Raw genomic sequence first — 21,494 nt, forward strand, 5'->3', positions numbered from 1 at the left:
AGTTGAATGTACACTGACAGAGACTATTTAATAAATAATGGATGAAATAACTCTGTATACTTTGACACAAAGCTAGAGGAAATGATTATATGTTACCATATCAGTTTAATTTGTTTACTTCCATGCACTTTTGTTTCAGATTTATTCCTGTCTCTGTCCCCGCTGGTCTATTTACTGTCTTTACCCACATATTTTCTGTTCTACTCTCTTTAGATTATCTGTCCACTATCTTCTGGTGTTCTGCTTTATCATTTTTGTTCATAGATTTTCATTCATAGATTTTCTCTTACCTCAGGGCTTTACCCTGGGCCTTCCTTTGTTTTCATTGTACAGACTTTATCTTGGTTTTATCTGAAAAAGGAAAAGAAAAATACATTTCCTAGCACCAATGTCACTTTAGGATGAGTTTTTCCAGGGAATAGGAAACTGAAATTATGGTACCGCATGTGCATTTACTTCTAAAGTAATATAAAGTGCATAATAGACCAAATAAAATGTATTTAATTTCCTATCATTTAAATTCCTTTTTTTATTTAGTGTAAAGAACTTCAGCAAACACTTGTTTTTAAATGTGCCTTAAAAGTAGACCTTTGGAGTACCTCAGGGTTCTGTCATGGATCCACTTGTGTTTATTGACTGTTTTTAGTTCTATCTGCCTAAATCGCAATATATTCCATCACTACCACTTGACCTTTAAAATCTTCTAAATCTTTCTTTAAATGGCCCCAAGATCATTATTTTTATTTCATTTTTTTCACACAAGTTCCTGGAAAATAGACCTTATTTTATTAACCCAAATTTCACAATGTATTTATTAATCAGTCTTTAAACACTCTGTAATACTCTTGATCATCAGCAGGTGTGCAGACCTCTATAAAAGCAAAAGTCTTGGCAGTTTGCTGGTCTTTAGCATTCAGGTGTGTGTGTTAGCAAAATAGCGAGAGGGAAAGACATAAGCAATGGTTAGAGATAAAAAAGTAATTGTTGCTGCACATGAATTAGGAATGGATTATAGATCCATTTCCAAACAATCTGGAGTTCTCCTGTGAGAAAAATGATTTACAAATGGAAAGCCTTTTTGTTATTTTGTCTGCTTTTGTTATTAAACATCTGCATTTTATAGAGTTCTGCACGACTGCTGATCTGATATAATTAATAAAGTGCTGATGATTAGCAACACCTGTCTCCGACTCACCCCCCTTAAGGCCTGTGGTAGCAGTAAGGGTGTACTTAATATTGCAAACATGTGTTTATATATATATATAATAATAAGACATGGTTAATAATGACATGGTGATTTTTTTTTTTACACAAAAGCATAGAATTAAAAGAGGGCGTACTAACTTGTACACATGAATGTAATAGTATAAATCCAATTGACAAAACATTTTGACTCCCAAGGGTTATTATTTCACTGTAACGTGTTGTTAACTGTGTTTGGGATTTATATTCTTGGAACAAAAGCTGGACAAACTGATTTATTTCCCAATTACTGTGTGATCTATGTGTGATTTATTTATTTTATTTACACATTAGATACACATTAGATACACATTAGTATCTTTAGCAAATGTATTTGTTTACGAGCTAAGATGTGAACTACATTATGTCTCTCCCATTTTCTTCCCAAGAAATGATGCTCTATGCATTTAAACCCAGACTGAACCCAACTCTGCTCCCCCTATCCACGCTGTGGCACGTATACAAGTCATGCATTATTCAGCAGGTGTTCCTAAACATCTTCCGCATCAACCCTTTCACTGCTTCATATAAACTGACAAGCCACGAATGGGGACGGTTACAAATGAGCATGTTGTTACCAGGGCTGTTTTTTTTAAGACCAGGACTCTGTGTTACACTTCACAACACTGGGTGCAGAACTGATGCTGAATGCACAAGCAGGCAGAGATTCTACATAAGCTGTATGAGATCAAAGCCTTTTACAGACCAGATATATGGACTATTCATTTTAGCTGGCAAAAGCACTGTTATCTCTCTCGCTTGTGTGGAATTGTACAAGTGTTGAGCCGACCTTTATTATATTGGATGTGGCATGAGGAGAGGCGGGAAATGATTTTGTCCTGTTTCTACTTTTAACATTTACAAATGTCCAAAAAATACAGTCAGGGTTGAAAGGTAACTAGGTACATTTACTTTTTTACTCTAGTTATAGTATATATTTTACATATCTGTACTTTACTTAAATAGTTTTATTAGAGACTAGCTTTTTACTTTAACTTCACTACTTCCTACAGCAAATACTTGTGCTTTATACTTCACTACAGGAGGCCTTATTTCTTTTTACTGAAGTGAGTAATTCATCTTTTGCACAGGATTTGTGCACTTTGCCCACCACTGAACATACTGTAGTAGTGATGAGTGAGGAATCTATTATCTAGTAGGAAGAATGTTCAGTCACAGCCTCTCCACCAAAACTTCATAGTTATAGTGTTATTCTACACAGCAATAAAGCAGCACAATGTAAGATTTATTCCTACTGTCAAACATGGTGGTGGTAGCATCACGTTACAAGTCACCAGTGGCTTCTTGGCATTTTCTCGGACTAATTCCCTCCTTAACTGGTCATTTACTTTTTGTGAAATGCCTCCTTTAAGCGCTGCACTATGTTCATTTGTGTTATGATTTTTAACATAACTATACTTAGGATGTCGGATTAAGAATGAGTTAGAAAACACAAACTAATGATCTTACTAGCATGTGTATAAACTAAAAAAGAAGCTTAATGGGTAATGATTCCATGGTTGGGAATAAATTTCTCAATTCTTGAATTTTATTTAAACACTGAATTTAAGAAAGCTTTTAAAATTTTACATTTTGCCCTTTTTTGTTATTAAATAAGTAACAAGGATCAAGCAATAATAAAAATAATAATAATAATAATAATAATAATAATAATAATAATAAACATTTTAATGAGTTACTATATCACCTTTTGTTCAGTTTATCATTTAATTTATATTTAAAAATTTAAACAGCCAACATAAACCTAATGCTTAAAACTAATGTGAAGTCTATCATCTAAACACAGAAATACATCTAACATTATAACATGAAGAACCAAATAAACCGTAACATGCTGCAATGAATGCTGAGTTAACTGAGTATTTAAATTATAATATATTTTTAAGATAATATGCAGGTACAGTGAGCTATTCCAAGAAGGAAACCCACCAAGCACGGGGAGAACATACAAACTCCATGCACACAGACCTGAACAGGGAATTGAACCCGGGACCAGGAGGTGCGAGGCTACAGTGCTAACCACTACGACACTGTGCCGCCACTGTGAGTAAGGACAGTAATAAATGCTGTTTTATTAATGTATAATGTTATTTTCAGACACCTGCATCTAGGTTGTTTTGAAGGAAACTTTACCCGGTTTTGAAATGTATTTTTATTGAAACATCAATGGTACACAAATTGCTAAATTCAACCTGAAAGACATGAATCACACTGCGTCTGTCAGAAAGACTGACGTCTCTCTTTCTCTCTCTCTCTCTCTCCCTCTCTCTTTAAATGCTGGTCTATCTGAATTTCTCAGAGAAATGTTCAAGGAGACAATTTCCCACTTTCTCTCTCAGACGACCCGCTGCTTTTACTTGCCCTCTTGCCATATATAATTAGGGTGCAGGAGGGACAGAGACGCTGGGAATCTATTTCACCCAGACAGCGAGTGGAGAGCATGTGAGGATGGATGATAATGTCCTGAACGCAAAGAATCTGAAATGATTTATAACCTGAGACCAGAGTCTTATAGAGTCTTATCTTACACTGACTGAGTGTGAGTGTGAGAGTATCCTCTGCCATGGGGACGTTTAGCCCCGATATCAGTGTGTGTTTGGAAGTGGACCTTCTCTACTTATGAAGAAAAAAATAATAACACAGCAATAAATCACTCTTTTTTTCTATTTTGAAGAAAAGAAAAACACATAAGACACTTCCCTCCTGAGTATATTAGAAAACTTACAGCTTTTAGTTTTGACACTGGAGACTCCTTGCATAAATGTACAAATGGTGTTCAAGTCAAACCGAGAAAATTTAAGTGAAATTTAAAGCATGAATGTGATTGACATTTACAGATCAACTTCAAGCACAGTCTTGTCCTCGCTCCAATTCATTTCCACAGGTTTGGGTCATTAAAGGAGTTCCTGGGAGGCCAGTGTTTCAGACGGGAATTGGACAGACAGTCTGATCATGGCTCCATTGTAGTGAGAAAACTTTCTACCTTGATGGTGTCCAAGCACTAGTGAAACACTGGGATAAGTACATTAGTGTATCAGTGGATTATATAGAGAAATAAAGGGAGTTTTTATTCTCTACAATCAAAAGTCCCACTTTGACTTGAACACCCCTTGTAAAGTAAACATCTGCTTACAGGAAATCTAAACGTCCTCGGGAAATCCTGTGAATGAGCTGTTACTATAGAAACGGAATCATATCACAATGAGCACATTAACGTACACTTACGTCATAAATTAACACCTTCGGACCAATCAGAATCCAGAATTTACTAGCTCTACGAACACTGCATTTGACACGATTAAACATCGTACTTGAAAGCATGAGCGAGAGAGTGATGGAGGATAAGCACTTCAGCGCTGACCTTGTTCACTCAGACATGTTGTTGCTTTTTGTGTTTTCCCCTTTACAATCGCAGCATCCAGGGTTCCTCGCTCTCCGTCCACCCGAGCATGTTTATTCCCACAGAACCCCTGTGGACCTGGACCTGATTGCCACTTTATTCTAATACTGAAGACATTATCTTGAGAAATGGACTGGAACAGGACTCATCAACACTGAATGTCATGTGACCGAGAAGGATAAAAAATAAAGAAAGGTTTTTTTTTTTCCCCTCTTAACCTTAGGGTTCTGGGACATACTGGTTCAAAGAGTATTTAATGTTTCAGAGAATTTTATTTCTATATGCATTTCCGGCATGTAGTTTGAAGGAACATTGGGAATAAGGTTTCCATAATGTGAATTATTATTATTATTATTATTATTATTGTTGTTGTTGTTGTTGTTGTTGTTATTATTATTATTATTATTATTATTATTATTATTATGTAGCAGTTGTTGTTGTTTTAGTAAAGAAAGTACTAATATGATGCTTGAGCAGATAATTTGTATTAAATTATAGGCACTCTCATGTTCAACACAACAACCTCAAATTCCTAAAAGAACCTGCTGAAAGTTTACTAGACCCTTAGAAAATAAAATAAAATGGACAAAGTAATGTTATTTTTATTTAACCTGATCTGATTTGCTTACGGAAATTTCATCATTTTTGTGGTATCACATCTAGCTTTAATGACAATTCATATTTTCCCCTTTTTTTGTATTTGTACTGTATAAGTGCGTCTGTAGCAGTTTATTGTTTTACTTATTACCACGTGTGAGAGTACTGTAGGTCAGTACGGCCCGCAGTACTGAGGAGAGAGCAACCGCTTGACAAAACTCACATTCACACCCAGTCACAGAAGCACTTTCAGCAACAACACACACCTGATAACGTTATGTCGTCTTAAACAACACGCCGTCTCTGCAGTAATCACTTCTATGTCGTTCTGAATCGCCTCTAAACCATCCCTGTTTATTTATTTATAGCTACAAAGCTAACTAGCTTCTTACGCAAGGCTGAATCCCAAATCCCTCTCTAACCCCTGATCAAGGGCACTACTTGGTGTGTGGAACAAGGGATTGTACAGTGCACTATCTTTCCATTTAATGCTATTTGAAATACTGTAGGCAATAAAATGTTTTCAGATGAGCATTTAACTGTGTACAGATCACTGTACTGTATACTACTGACTCAATTAGACCACTCCGTAAATATAAGATGCTGCTGAGTCTTAAAAACTCTTTCATAATATAAGAATTTTGACTTGCACCAAGATGTTCAGAGAGTGACGTTTAACAAAAGCCACTCATTTTTAATTAGAAGACAATTTTTATTTGTGCTCTAGAGAAACTAAGCCTTAATTTTTGCCTTAAGAACTGCAAGAACTCATTCGAGCTGACAAACTAAAGTTGTTCAGGAGCTGCGTCAGTGGAAAGCCAAGCAAAGTGAGTTTACACTTTTTTTTTGCATTTTGTGCAAGATTTAGTGAAGACGTAGCACCGCGGGTCCCGAGAATGTTATCAATGATGGTAGCAAGAAGAAAAAGGAGACACTTTCAATTTGGTTTTTAAAGCAGCCGGTGCCAAGTGGAATCATAAAGTAAGATTAAGTGAGGTTTAATGTCTATTTATTTAATATTTGACTTATTTACATGTCTTTTCTAAATGTTTTGATTGTTTCTATATGCAAAAAATATGATTATAGTGTTGGAAATTGGTAATATTGGTAATATGTTTTACATTTACATTATGTTTTATGGGAAAATGTGTTTTGCAATACGTTCATCTCCGGAACGGGTTAAATTCGTATGCCAAGGTACCGCTGTATACATACAGTAGATACATACTGTACAAAGAACAAAATTAACAAAATATTAAATTCATTTATCTTTAATAGAATTAAAAAAAAAATTTTATTCTTTATTGATTGATTGCTAGAACTTGGAGCTACATGTCCCTCTCACACCTTAAGGAACCTGCAACCTCAGGGACAAATTACAAAAAAACTAGGGTGATAAATAAATGAAAACATGCTAATTAAAACATTACCGGTCACTATTTCATGGGGTTCCAAGTCTTGGTAACAATTATAGGCAAATTTAATTACTAGGAAGTTTTTACTCAATTGCACAAAAAGGAGACGCGGACGCAGCAGGCGCTTTATGAGCGCGACACAAGGCCTCTTTGTGCTTCACCGGACATTTTCATCGTTTCTTTGTTTTTTTTTAATCAAACAGGCACCGTGCCAAACACTTATCTCAATCGCTTTCAGGACTGTGTGATTTACACACACACACACTGGCACATTAATGATCTGGTCGAGACACTAGCACCCTCAATATTGCTGTGTTCACACATGAAGGCGTAAAAAGTGAAGGTTCAGGTTAAAAACCAATTTTGGTTATTTTTTTGCAAAATAATTAAAAACTGCTTTTAACCACAAAGTTAATGAATCTGCATTTCTGATTGGTCTGAAGGTGTTGAGTAATTTCCTATAAAATTAGCTTTGGCATGTGTTATTGTTGCTATAGTAACAGATTTAGGACTTAGAAATGATTTATAAAACATGTGAAGTCATTAATGAAATTTACACATTCATTTATTTTAGTAGATTAATTAATGGAAGGAGTCTCCAGTGTCAGTGCTGTTTATCAGTTAGACGTTAAACTGTAGCTTCTCTGAACAAAGAGACTCTGGTGAGGGACGAGTGTTTATAACTGCTAGAACGTAAGTGAAAAAGAAAGTTATTTTGCAGAACATGAATGGTTAAAAAAAATATGATGACATTCTTTAATAAATATGCTCGTAGTCATTAAATTTCTGTGTTACTGTATAAGGGGAATACTGTACGATACTCCACCACTTATTATTTTCCTGTAGCTGCACAACACGGAGGGTTTCAATCCTTATGACAGGGTTTTAATCCAAAGTGAGACAGAATGTAGAAGAGCGAGGTGTTAAAGATTCAGACAGTGACACGAGTGTCAGAAAATCTGACTTCACACAAACTGACTGGAGAAAGAAATAAGTGCCAGAGACAGTCGTGAGTAAAGGGTGAGTAAAATGCACCAAGTTGAAAAGTCGCTTAAACTCTGACTGATGCAAAAGATGTGCAAACGCCTCGGGGAAATCCACTCCAGAAACCTTCAGATCAAAGGAAACTTATTGTGAAAAGAAATTCGGTCAAAAAATAAAGGGAGAACTTCAGGTTTAATACATTTATTATATTCAGAAAATATTACTGAGAACATCTATCTATCCATCCACACCCGCAGGCCACCTCATTAGATACACGGTTGTATCCTAGGACTGGGTTGGAGCCCTTTTGCCTTCAGAACTGCCGGAATTCTTCATGCCATAGATTCAACACGGCGCTGGACACATTCCTTATAGAGTTTAATCCATACTGACATGAGAGCATCACGCCGGTGCTGCAGGTTTGTCAGCTGTGGGTTCATGATGCCGATCTCCTGAACCTCCACCACGTCCCAGTGCTGCTCAGATCAGGTGCCTCTGGAGGCATTGTGAGAACAGTGACCTCACTGTCATCTTCAAGAAACCGGTTTAAGATGATTTTAGTTTTGTGAAACAGTGTGTTATCCTGTGTGTATAAGGGGAAGGACACGGACAACAACAGTACTCAAACCATGCTCAAATTGTACTAAGGGGCCTAAAGTGTAGCAAGAAAATCTCCTCCACACAAAGACACCACCACCACCACCACCACCAGCCTGAACCGCTGATACAAGGCAGAACGGATCCATGTTTTTACATCGCCAGATTCTGACCCAATCATCCGGAAATCAGAGCATGAATCCAAGTAGATCAGCAGTTTGGAAAACACTCAGATCAGCCTGTCTGGCACCAACAACCATGCCACATTCAGAGTCACTTAAATCACATTTCTTCCCCATTCTGGTGATGATCGGCTTGAACTTCAGCTGCTTGTCTTGACCGTGCCCATGTGCCTAAATGCATTGAGTTGCAGCAATGTGATTGGCTGATTAGATATTTGTGTTAATGAGCAAGAGGCACAGACATGCAGAGTAGGCTAATTGGCGATTACAAACATGTGTGATTAAGTGTGTGTATGTGTGCCCTGTGATAAATTGGCACCCCATCTAGGATGTCATGCCCTGAGTCCCCTAGCATAGAGTCAAGCCTTTCTGCAACCCTGAACAGGATAATCACTATAGAGAATGAATGAGTGAGTGTTAACAAGCAGTTAAACAGATGTACCTAATAATGTGGCCGGTGAGTATGTACGTATGCATGTCTGTATCTATCCACCTACTTTTAATAGACAACTTTATTTTGTCAAAATTTACAGACTGTTTAATGATTTTCATGTTTTCCTGGGGTATTAAATGTGTTATTAATAGGTCCTTAAAAAATCTTGTTTTTTATAATGGGGGAAAACTAATGAGTTCCCAAAAAACAAACAAACAAACAAACAACAACAACAAAAATAAAAAAAACCAAGAAGATACAGACAGTAGAAAAAGACAAGGATGCAGAATAAACTTCCTGCAATCAGTTTCAAACACAAGTCTCCATCAGTAAACAGTTGGCGCTCTCAGCTAAGTGGACTTCATCTAAACTAAAACAGATTTCCTGTTATGTAACTTCATTTTGACTGTATATGTAGAACGCAGTTATAATGTGGATATATTTATGGTCTCGCTATCCGGTCTCTCCCAGGTGAGATGAGTACCTATTCCCATCTCATGCTTCCTCTCAGGGTTTCTTCCTCATGTTCATTATTGTATGAGGAAGTCTGGAGTGGCAGAGAAGTATGTTAGAGTGGTGCAGGACATGTATGAGAGCTGTAAGACAGTGGTAAGATGTGCTGTAGGTGTGACAGAAGAGTTCAGGGTGGAGGTAGGTCTGCATCAAGGATCGGCTCTAAGCCCCTTTTTGTTTGCTCTGGTGATGGACAGGTTGACAGATGAGGTAAGACAGGAGTCCCCATGGACTATGATATTTGCAGATGACATTGTGCTTTGTAGCGAGAGCAGGGAACAGGTGGAGGAAAATTTGGAGAGGTGGAGGTATGCTCTGGAAAGCAGAGGAATGAAGGTTAGCCGCAGCAAGACGGAATACATGTGTGTAAATGAGAGGGACCCAGGAGGATCGGTGAGGCTACAGGGAGCAGAGGTAAAGAAGGTGCAGGATTTTAAGTACTTGGGGTCAACGGTCCAGAGCAATGGAGAGTGTGGAAAGGAGGTGAAGAGGCGGGTACAGGCAGGTTGGAATGGGTGGAGAAAAGTGTCAGGTGTGTTGTGCGATAAAAGAGTATCAGCGAGAATGAAAGGAAAGGTGTACAGGACAGTGGTGAGACCAGCGATGCTCTACGGCTTAGAGACAGTGGCGCTGAAGAAAAGACAGGAGGCAGAGTTGGAGGTAGCAGAGCTGAAGATGTTGAGGTTCTCTTTGGGAGTGACAAGGATGGATAGGATTAAGAATGAGTTTATCAGAGGGACAACCCACATTAGATGTTTTGGAGATAAAGCCAGATTGAGGTGGTTTGGACATGTTCAGAGGAGAGATGGTGAATATATTAGTAGAAGGATGCTGAGGTTTGAACTGCCAGGCAGGAGGTCTAGAGGAAGACCAAAGAGGAGATTTATGGATACAGTGAGAGAGGACATTAAGTTAGTTGGTGTGAGAGAAGAGGATGCAGAGGATAGGGTTAGATGGAGGCAGATGATTCGCTGTGGCGACCCCTGAAAGGGAACAGCCGAAAGACAAAGTTCCACATCTCTGGCGGTGTTCCCCTCAGCACCATCACCTCCGGCTGCATGCATTTTGCATTTTAATATCCAGAAATGTATTCATGTAAAGCTGCTTTGTGACAGTATCCAAAGTTGAAAGCACTATACAGATATAACATTATTGAATTAAGTGTGTACAACATACTGATATTTAAGTCATTCAACAGCGTCATGTCTCCAAGTTCCAGAAATTCTTGCTGTTTTCCAAACACTGTATTCACCGTAGACACTGTAAACACTGGAAGCAAGTGGAGTTTCCGGTCACAGTTATCTAATTACTTACCCAACACACCTGTTCATCATTGTCCTGCTTATACTGTATTTTTGATTTTTATAATTGTGACCTCTGTTTGTTTAATCACATTTTGCCCAGACATGTTGATATTGGATTGGAATGTTTTCTGAATGCTTATAAATGAAAATGTGCATCTGCTTCCAAATGTCTGGAAAAACTCCAAATAGTTACAACTATTAAACCTCACGTCTGCTCAGATGTTTTTAATGAATTTAAGTGCATCATTTGGACTAAACTTCACTGGAAATAGAGTTGCAGATGTGTCTCGTCAAATGAGAAACAAAATGAAATGGTTTAGTCATGAGAAAACCTCTACAACAGAATACGATGAATTGTAGTCCATTCCGAGCTGTTTTCTACAGTAGCTTATGGGGAAACAGATGATTATTTGAATTCTAATGAGTAGCAGGAAGACATCCTTAAACCTGAGGAAATAAAATAACTTCAAATATGGATGTTAGAGAACAAAGATCATCTCCAACCTTATTACAGCACTGTTATTCTTTAATAAAAAAGGGCTGCCAAAATTTTCCATTCCAGTTCTCCCAAAGGTTGGTCCATCCCCAATCCCACAATGACTGATGGGTTGGTTAACAGAGTCAGGTGATAAGGTTTTAATTAAGGCTGAGAATTCATGGGTGTGAGAACGGAGAAGATTTGCCTCAGGCGAGCTGAACACACACGAGCCAATTTGCTCTTAAATGAGTCACCAAAAACCATTTGATCTGAGTCACTGAGGAACAGAAGTGATATAAGTGAGTCATTTTAAGACAGATTAATTTTCTTCTCATTTGTAGGGAAATAAAAAATCTTGTCAAAGCCGTTCCCTAATTTAAATTTAGTTCCCTAAACACTGCACGGCCAAAAAAAAAAACCCCAAAAAACCTTGAACATTTTAATATTTCACTGGACCGCCCCTTGCTTTGATTACGGTCATGGCACATCATTTTTTATATTCAATGTCGCAACATTTATTTTAATTCAAAGTTACATTAATTTCTCTCCAAGATCTTGTATTGATGTGGAGAAATTCAAAGTCTTTTCCAGTACACCCAAAAGATTCCGACTGTGGTTAAAGTCTGGACTCTGTGGTGGACGATTCATGGATAAGAATGATGTCTCATGCCCCCTGAACCACTCTTTTACTATTTGATCCTGATGACTCCTGGCATCGTCATCATCAGACCAACAGAAGCGCCCCAGATTATAACACTGCCCCCCACAAACTTGTACAGTAGGCACTATGCTTAATGAGGCAGTAGTGCATCACTACGTTCTGATCCGGACGTGCCCATCACTCTGGAACAGGATAAATCTGGACTCATTAAACCGCATGATGATTTTTTATCACCCCACAGTCAATTCTTTCTGCTTACTCAGTGATAGGTGGTTTACTTAAGGCTACGCAGCTGTTTAGTCCCAGTCCCTTGAGTTCTCTTCACATTGTGCATGTGGAAATGCTCTTAAACATCATTCTCCTTTTTTTATTTTGGATTTGATTTCACTATGCATTTAAATGATCTTTCATTATTACAATTTATCTCTTCTGGAATAAAGTAACATTTTTGCCACATCAATGGGATGTAACATAATAACTATATGCTTAGTTAAATACAGGTGGTGATTTTTTTACTTTATTTTTTGCTGGTCAGTGTATGTTTCTGTATGATTGATTTTATTAATGACTTGAAGATAAATCCTCTTTTACAGTACTTATAAGGATTAGAGATTCACTAAAAATGAGACACTGACACTGGTATCAGGTATCAGTTGATGGTAAAAAGCTCCAGTATAAACATCTGACACCAGCTGATACTACACTACGTCACCCCAGTGTACACTGTCAAGATAATAAACAGACATCATGAGACCGACATCTCGGGGTACTTTACTAATAATTAGGCCAATCAGAGTAACGCCGACCTCAGCTCGTGTTTTGTTTAAATGTCAAGATGAGAGAAGAACATCTTCAAGATAAGTCCATAAAAAATGAAAATGTCTTCAAACGAGACATGGAGAGAAGAAAAATCAGCTCTTATGTTCCAGTATATACGACCATGAAGCCATGAAAACAAACAAGTTACTCTCGGCTACACAGCTGAACGGAAACGCTAGCGTTACTTTGCTAATGTTATAAATTGCACAAACGCACACACACTGGGCTGTTATTTACCGCGGCGTGGCTAATCAGGATAGCGTGTTCTCCTCGTTTATTTTCTGTTTCCTTTCTCTAATGTATAGCTTGTGATGCTTTGTGCAACAAAAGTCTTTTCCCATAAAGAAAATGAAAGAGGCTTCATCAAGCTGATTGCACAAAAGCCTTGACTCGTTATTAGCCATCACGGAACAATAGCATCGGGACCAAACAAACACACACTGCTTTTGAGGTTCAAAAAATTAAGAGGATAGATAGAAATCCGGCCTTTTCAAGGAACCACAATGCAAACGGTTGCTATGACACTAGATTGATGGGATTAATGTGTTAGGCATGACAGGCAGGACAAAGCCACAACCCCCCTCCGCCACCACCCTACCACCACCACCATACACCAAAGACACAGAAGACACACACAGCAACAAGAACCAATTAACCTCGTCACTGTCAGACCCTCCACTTCAACACAAGAGCAAAAAACAGCATGGTCTGTCACCAGCGCGTGCCAATCATGTCGTAATCTTCACCACCCTCGCACACTGTCCGAGGAAATCCAGCGCTGCTTTCACGATTAAATGACTTCCCATTGTCCGCCGCCCCGCTTCCCGTTCTTAATCAGGAGAACAAAAGCGAGATCATCAGAACAGATGCTGCTGAACCTTCTTATCCTCCCGCTTTTACTGCTTCGGTCATCCTTCTTAAAGAATACAAATCATGTTCATGAAGCAGAAAAAGAAATAAAGACTTTTGTCTCTTGGGAAAATGTTATTTAATTCACAACACATGCTTTTAAAAATGTTTTTCAAACAGGTGGCATAGTGATAAAAGAGAATGAATAAAACACTCAGAGTGGGGATGTTTGGATAATACAATGTGGTGATGTGTTATTTTTATTCTTAAAAAAAAAAAACTTCTTATCTGTATATTAAAGGGGCGTTCAAATGAAACCAGGACTTTAAAATAAGAGAAAACACTCCCTTTATTTCTTTATATAATCCCCTGCTACACTAATGCACTTGTCCCTCTGTTTCACTAGTGCTTGGACCCCATCAAGGTAGAACGTTTTCTCAGGACGCCAGAGACATGATCAGCCTGCCTGCTCCAGGTCTGAAATGCTGGCCTCCCAGGAATTCCTCTAAAGTGGAAAGAAATGTAGAGATGTCTTGGAGTGAGGTCAGGACTGTACGAGGATGTGGCAGTAACTCCCAGCCGAGCTCCTGTAACTTGTGTGTAAGTGGGGTTGGTGAATGATTGTGTGTACAGTTCACACACACAGACGGCTACAAGTTATCCATCAATTTTGAAGGATCAGGTGTTCCGCTCGCTACATATCCACAGGAGCGAGCTCTGAGACACCTCGGCCGGGATCGTTATTCATACAGCTTTCCTTAAACATAAAACGTGTTCATGTCGTTCGTGTTGTTCAAATGTTTTACTGCGGCGTAGTTACATTTAATGACGAAGCGATTTTACATTTAATGCCGAAGGAATTTTTGTTTAATGTATAGAATAAAATATAAATTTGTCATTAATAAATTGCTGTGGTATAAAACATACAGCATAAACACACACAATTAGGTCGTGGTAATGATGATGAGTTTCTCAGTCTGTGGATTTGAAGTTAGTAAAATGTTCATGTCAACAAACCTGAGAACATACTCTGTGTCTTATCTTTACTGTTGTTATTTATTTATTTATTTATTCATTCATCCTATTATCTCCCTCGGTGTGTATAAATGCTGAATCTGGCCGATCCTCTCAGCTGGTTCGTTACAGAAACACGGTCTAGTCGATAGAAGTGGACAGTTTGGCTGCAATCAGCAGCTTTTACAGAACAGAGCCAAAATAACCCGAAGTAAACATCCAGGTTGGTTTTATTTACCTCTGTAATGAATAAAGTGCTAAAATGGTAAAGTGGAAGGTGAGCTGTAATGCTGTAATCCTGTGACGGTACCGCAGTGAACACAAAGAGGAGCTAATTGCTTCTAGGTTTTTTTTATGCTTAATTAATTTAGAAAAAATCCATTTAACAAAAAAAAAAAAAATGAACTTAGCAATTTCACACTACAGCTGCCTTTACAGTCTAAACGTCGTGTCAGAGGTCAGAAATGACATGCCACACAGCGCTACTCCATTTCCTCTCCGCTGGCACATATCCAGCATAAGAGAGGACTCAATTACGATTCCTAGCCTGAGGGAAGGAGCGCTTTCTTCTGAGCCGTCCTTCCGCCCTTCCTTCCTTCCTTCCCCCATTCATGAAAGGAAGTGAGAGAGAGTGAGAGGGGGAAAAATCACCTGGAATAATGAAGCTGCAGAAAGCTATGTCAACATTTCGGATGGAAGAAAGTGAAAAAGAAAAACCTGAATAAGGCAGAGGCTATGTTTATATTAGATTAAATCTATTATACAGTATAAAAGTAATGACTAAAACATAAACATTTACAAAGTCTCATTCCAAGATGCCAAAATAATGCCATTTATTTGGCAATTTTTGTGAAATATGTCGAGATCTAAAGTGGCTTAGTGGTTAGCACCGATCCCTGACACCACCAGGGTTCTCACCTTTGGTCTGTGTGTGGAGTTGGCATGTTGCTCCCTGTGGTTTGTGGGTTTCCTCCCTCGGAAGGAGGTGGCACGGCTTCGAGGATGACTCACTGGGATATGCTTCAGGTCCCCAGTGACCCTACCTATAAGAGTTATAGATAATGGATACATTAAAATGTCCCGACACTTTGACAGTACATAGTCAGTTCACATAAGGGTTCGCCTAAGTCAAGTTGTTGAGTGTTATAAACCTACGCTATGGTACGATAAATCTGATCGGGATCTTACATTGAAATGATTACAGTTACAGCATTGATCATCAACATCTGATTAAACAAGACGTTATTTTTGGTAGATTTTGATCAATCATTACACAAAGGGCATAAACATGCACATATGAAGCCTTATGGACACTTTCATAACCTCAGCTTGTGACACTTGACTCAGACTTTACATTAATGTTGTTTTTTTCAGCATCTCCTGTGAAGAGGTGACCACAATGGACCATCCAATCCACATACAACTTGTGTCCGAACTCTCATGACTCACAGATCACTGGTAACAAAATTCACCGCTGATGACGTAAAAAGCCTGTATAAATGTCTCTGTACGTTATATTATTTGTTATGAAAGGCTAATGTAGCTGATTAGTAGCCTCGGTGAATAATATCATAACTATTTGAATTCGGGGTCATTAAACAGGATTAATAATAATAATAATAATAATAATAATAATAATAATAATGATCTTATAAATCTTTTTTTTCCTTCATAGAACAATCCATTTAATGGTGTGACTTTGTGTGAAGGTGGCACTTAAGGATGTCCTGAAGATGGGCAGGTGGTGTTTGAGGCCAGTTGGTGCTATAAACTTCTTCACAGGTGATTACAGGAGTCCACAACAGTACACACACATATCCAGGTGCATGAATGAGACTGCGGTTCCCTCCTGAATGGTCTGGATTCATTAGGTGAACATGAATCTGACATAAATGAATGTCTGTGACTAGTGTCTAATTAAAATAACTCTGTCTATTTAACAAGGCCATCTGCTAAAGAGAAGGAGACCAGGAGGACTAGCGTGCTAGCAGATACACTCATAAACCGTGGTGCCCCTACAGGTCTATAAACCACTTCGGATTCCTGTTTGTGCTTAATGATGTTTTTATAGCCACAGCACTCGAGAGTGTAATTAAATAACTTAATTCAACGACTGGTTTTTATTGACTCACAAGCCGACGAGTCTATGGCGTAATTTAATTTTTGACTTGTGTCAATGCTGGCCAGCTGTGTGGTTGCATCACTTTAGCCCTCCTCTGTGTCTGGTAACTCATTACCATCTCTACAGTGGGTGATTGGGCTGATCTTATTCCCGGGCTGTGCAAATCATCAGTGGGCGATAGGTCTTAAAGTTCACATCTGTTGGAAGACTGGTAAGCATTTGTTGTGTTTAAAAAAAAAAAAACAGCTCACGAGGAGTCTTAGGTAAAGGACAGTTCAAGATTGAGTCAAAAATTATTCCTAAGGGACTTGAAGCGAGGTCAAGATTAAATTAAGTCTGAATCATGGATGAGTGAAACATGTCATGAACACCAAGTCAAAAACAAATTAAAACTTTTTTAAGACAAATTAAGAATCTTAAGCAAGTGAAGACAAGGGCCTGTACAGTATTTACTAAGCGTATCAGAATAAAAAATCGTTCCTAAGCGGCCAGAAATTTTCAGAATTATTCCATTTTGGTCCTACTTTTAGGAGTAGGAATAAGTGGTATTTATCGCAATTCTTAGAATAGGAAATCATTTCTTTTCCCACTAAAATGTAGCTCTGGCAGAGGAGAGACGTTTTATTAAGATTAAGTAACACGCAGCTCATAGAAGACACGTTCAGACAAAAATGGAATACTTCTTTTTTTAATCGCGTTTGGTGTTTAACTAGTCCAATAACGAACATGTCGTATGTTGTCCCACTGCTGGCTGATACTGTAGTTTTTTTTTTTAGTAACACTGAAGATGCAGCTTTAAAACAGTCACAGCAACATACAATAATGAATTCATGAAATAAACTCTTACAGCACCGCAGATCATGTGCACATTCATACAGTACATTTTCCACTCAGAGTGAACTCAACGAAAGACACGCTGCATTCATGGAGTTGTGGGCATCAATCACGGCACACACATTAAAATAATCATATTTATACGGTATATACATTTTATATTCTTATATTAAATTATTTGAATGTGCACAACTGTTTGAGATTCTTTGTTAGCATCACATCATTAACATGGCGTACCCCGTGTTTCACACTCCTCCGGGGTATGAGTGGCAAACTGACAGGGGGCATTAATGCTTTCACTAATTGCCTCCGTTCAATTTTTATCTTTAGAGAAGATAAGAGTAGGTAAGAATTTTACTTTTTTTCCTTACATTTACTTCCTACCAAAAAAGGAAATATTGTTCTGAATCTTAAGGGGGGATGAATCATGATCTTACAAGCAGTTAAGGCCAAGTAGTTAATTGTTTTCTTACCATTCTTTACTTCATCTTCCTAAAGACCCACAATTCCCAGAAACAACTTGATGACTAACGGATAAAATATTTCCTGCAAAATAAATGGTTTTAAATGTAGGCATCCCTCAAGGTTCTGTCCTAGTTACCTTCGAATGTTGAACAAAGAAATACACATAGACTAGACTAATACAGTATGCAGACACCCTGGATGGGATTCGATTTCACAAACCAGATTTTGTCTGTCAATCAGAACTCCTTCTAATGCTAATGTTGTGTCATCTGCATATGTGATTAAAGTAAAAAAAAAAATAGTATATCTTAATTAAACAACAAAATTGCTCATAAATTTCTAATTGTATTTATGCATTTATATTTTCTTTAACATATACCCCCTCATAAAGCATCTGAATGATGTATGGATTAATCATACACTAAATAGACTGAAAAAAAAAGTATACAACATGGTATTCTTCTACTGTACATACGTGAACATGTTTATGAGTGTCCCGTCTAGGATGTACCCCAACTCGTGCCCTAAGTCTCCTGGGATAGGCTCCAGGCCCCCTGCAACCCTGTCCACAGGATAAGAAGCAATATAGATGATGAAATAATAAATAAATGAATGAATGAATGAATGAATGTGCTGCTAGAGAACTGAGCTGTAGAGTTGCAGAAATGCAATATGCTCCAGAGATTTGGATTGATAGGTTTGAATGTAAAGCACGGCTGTTTCCTTTCTCTCCTCATGAAAAAGAAAAGTCAGACACTACATAAAACTTTGTCAGCCTATGGGTTTCTCACTTAAGCCTTACATAAAGCTTTACAGCATGCTTAGTTGCTCTTCAAATAAAGAGCTCCACCTTTTTTAATCCCTTTTTCTGTTCAGGTAGTTTCTTGCCCTGCTAGACTGCTCAACACACAGGATTATGCTAAAACAACCACCGTGACACGGACAACAAAATCTTATAATGGCTTATTACTATTCATTACGGTGGTGCAGAGGTGAGAGCAGGCAGGCTGAAACAACACTCGACATGCAAATTAAGAATGTTTAATATGCGAAGCAGGTTTGTCGTTCTGTAAGAAGTGTGTCGCCTGATGGAAACACTTTTCACTGCAAAAAAGTGCAGAGGTAGCTGTGGCTGTATTCTGGAAAATGGTCAAAATTATGAAACATTAGGATTCTTGACACGATTGTGTTTTTTTTTTTGTCATCAGCGAATCCTTTGGGTGGGTTGTGGGTTGAGAGGTGGGGCCTCCATGAATCTGGTGCATCCGGTGGGGTTTGATTGGATTTTGGTCTGGGGAGTTTGGAGGCTTTGGGCCCTTTGCCTGCTGGACCCCATGTGTGGCAGACTGTAGTGCACTGGGTGTTTTGGTGACTTTCTTCTATGGCCAGCAATTTAAGCTGCATTAGCTTTTCAGTGGGATTGGACAGAATGGACTGGCTTTTGGTCTCCCCGGGCTTGGGTGCCCATGATCTTGTCACCAGTTTACTGGTATATTATTGATAATCAATGCTAATGTGTTAATGCTATGTAGTGTAAATGTTACTGCATGGATATCATCAGTAGATGTAGAAGTACTGGTAAAGGTAGATGTAGCCCTGTGGCTTAGTTGTTTACAAGGGTCTCCTGCCTTCAGGTTTGTGGGTTCCAATCTCACATCAACTCTGTCTGCATGTTCTCCCTGTGCTGGGTTTCCTCTGGAAACTTTGGTTTCCTCCCAAATGTAGGCTGATTGGTGCTTCCAAATGACCTAAAATGTATTATTGGGTTCGTGAATGTGTGTGTGCTTGTGCCCTGCGATGGGTTGACAGTAGCCAAGACAATGCGGAGTGTGCTTTCAGTTCCCATGAATCAGTCCAGACCTTTCGTGACCCTACACAGGATAAGCATAAGCATAATCGATCGATGAAAAACATAGACGTAGCATTTTGCAGTGAAAATTTTCAAACTGAAAACAACAAAAATAATATTGAAGATATTTATTAAAATAGTATTTTAATATATTATTTAAAACAGTAGAATTTTAAAGTACCACCTTGCTTTTTATAATCTAAAGCAGTCAATGATTAAATATTAATAATTGAATAGATGAGAAAATGTTTCGGACAGCAAACTACAAAGTCGAAAATTGTTTTTATTCATGAACTGATGCATATGGAAGGTTCTGGACTTACAAAGTTTTAAAAAACTGTACAATATAAAGCTGAAACACTGACAAAGTCTTACATATTAGTAAAAACTCATAAAATAATGTAAATTATTAGACAAAAAAATATAAAATATCAAAGCGTTAAATAAAGGGAACTTACGCGCTCAGGTTTAAATTAATTTGTTAATAAATTTTTTTTTTTATGGGATTATTATTTTTTTTATTCAATCATTCTGATCCTCAAAGATGATCAAACATCAACAACTCAAGAGGAAACCAAGAGCCCGAGTCGATCTTAGCTTCTGTTAATCGATCATTTTTGTCTTTCGGTTCACTGAGCAACATCCAAGTGAATGAAATTACTCCAAGTCTTTAGAGACAGGTTCTGCTCCAGCAGCAAACAAAAAGTAATCAGTGTTTCATAAATTGATGAATTAATTAAAAAAAATATGTCAAGTATCACGTACAGGGCTGCTTTCATGCTTGGTATTCATTCATCTTGGGCTTTTTTTTTTAACATGACATTAATTGAAAAGACAGCAAGTTTAATTGGCAATTATTTTGAATAAATTAAAACACGTTCTTTTGGCTTCTCAAAAGCAATATGAGATTAACTAATTGTTCAGACCCAGATCATGCCGATCCACACAAAAATCTACACATACTGTATCTCACATATCACACGAATACTCGTGAAGTTTAGTGTGAAAATATGAAATAATAAACTTTTGGCAGGATTATAAATAAAATGAGCAAAATAAATAAGCACGTCAGAAAGTTTAATAAAGATGGGCAGCTCCACAGGAGGTTCTGGGATGGGCAATAAATTACCTTATTGCTTTTTTTCCCCTTTTTTCAATTTCATCATGGATTTGTTTTTACACACTACATTAAAATGCAAAATAACTATTTTTATTTTTCAAAAGGAAATCTGCTAACAGCATTGCTAACAGGTACAGTCATGATCTCGCACTAGCACCGATCAGAAACAATGATTTATTTTATTTTTAATAATTATTCAAATCAAGGCACTTCCTGGCAAATAAAGATCCACTGAAGTTTTAAGTCCTCGTCCTGATCACACTTCCAGCTCCTGCCCTGGGGATGTTGGTGCCAGGACGTCGAAGCAGGTCTCCATCATAACTCGAGACTTGCACAGATTGACACAGAACTCCAGCTCTTCCGTGGCCTGAACCAGAGCCTCCAGGTAGTCCTGTGAATCCGGATCCAGATCTGGATCCACATCAACTGAGGAGACAAAAGAACAAAATAGCATGGTGATAAAGTAGTCAAGATAATTTAAACCTCCATGTCTAGGACTGTTACCTTGTTCCCTCATATCACCAACACCCCCCCATGGATCACACACTTTGGCCAGGCAGCTCGCTCTAAGAGTGAGTCCCGGTGGTTCCTAATG

The 21,494-nt window shown here is 38.0% G+C and overlaps 1 protein-coding gene across 1 annotated transcript in view; it reads right to left on the bottom strand.

The window, feature by feature from the left end:
• Nucleotides 1–20,107: 20,107 nt before the first annotated feature.
• Nucleotides 20,108–21,494, bottom strand: part of kif26aa (kinesin family member 26Aa) — a 54,445-nt gene continuing 53,058 nt past the window's right edge. Inside the window, exon 13 of the mRNA XM_053489559.1 lies at nt 20,108–21,325. Within this exon, the coding sequence (XP_053345534.1) occupies nt 21,156–21,325 (170 nt within the window). The 3' untranslated portion in view covers nt 20,108–21,155. The remainder of the gene's footprint in view (nt 21,326–21,494) is intronic.

Source organism: Clarias gariepinus, chromosome 27, assembly GCF_024256425.1.
Source record: "Clarias gariepinus isolate MV-2021 ecotype Netherlands chromosome 27, CGAR_prim_01v2, whole genome shotgun sequence".
NCBI lineage: Eukaryota > Metazoa > Chordata > Actinopteri > Siluriformes > Clariidae > Clarias > Clarias gariepinus.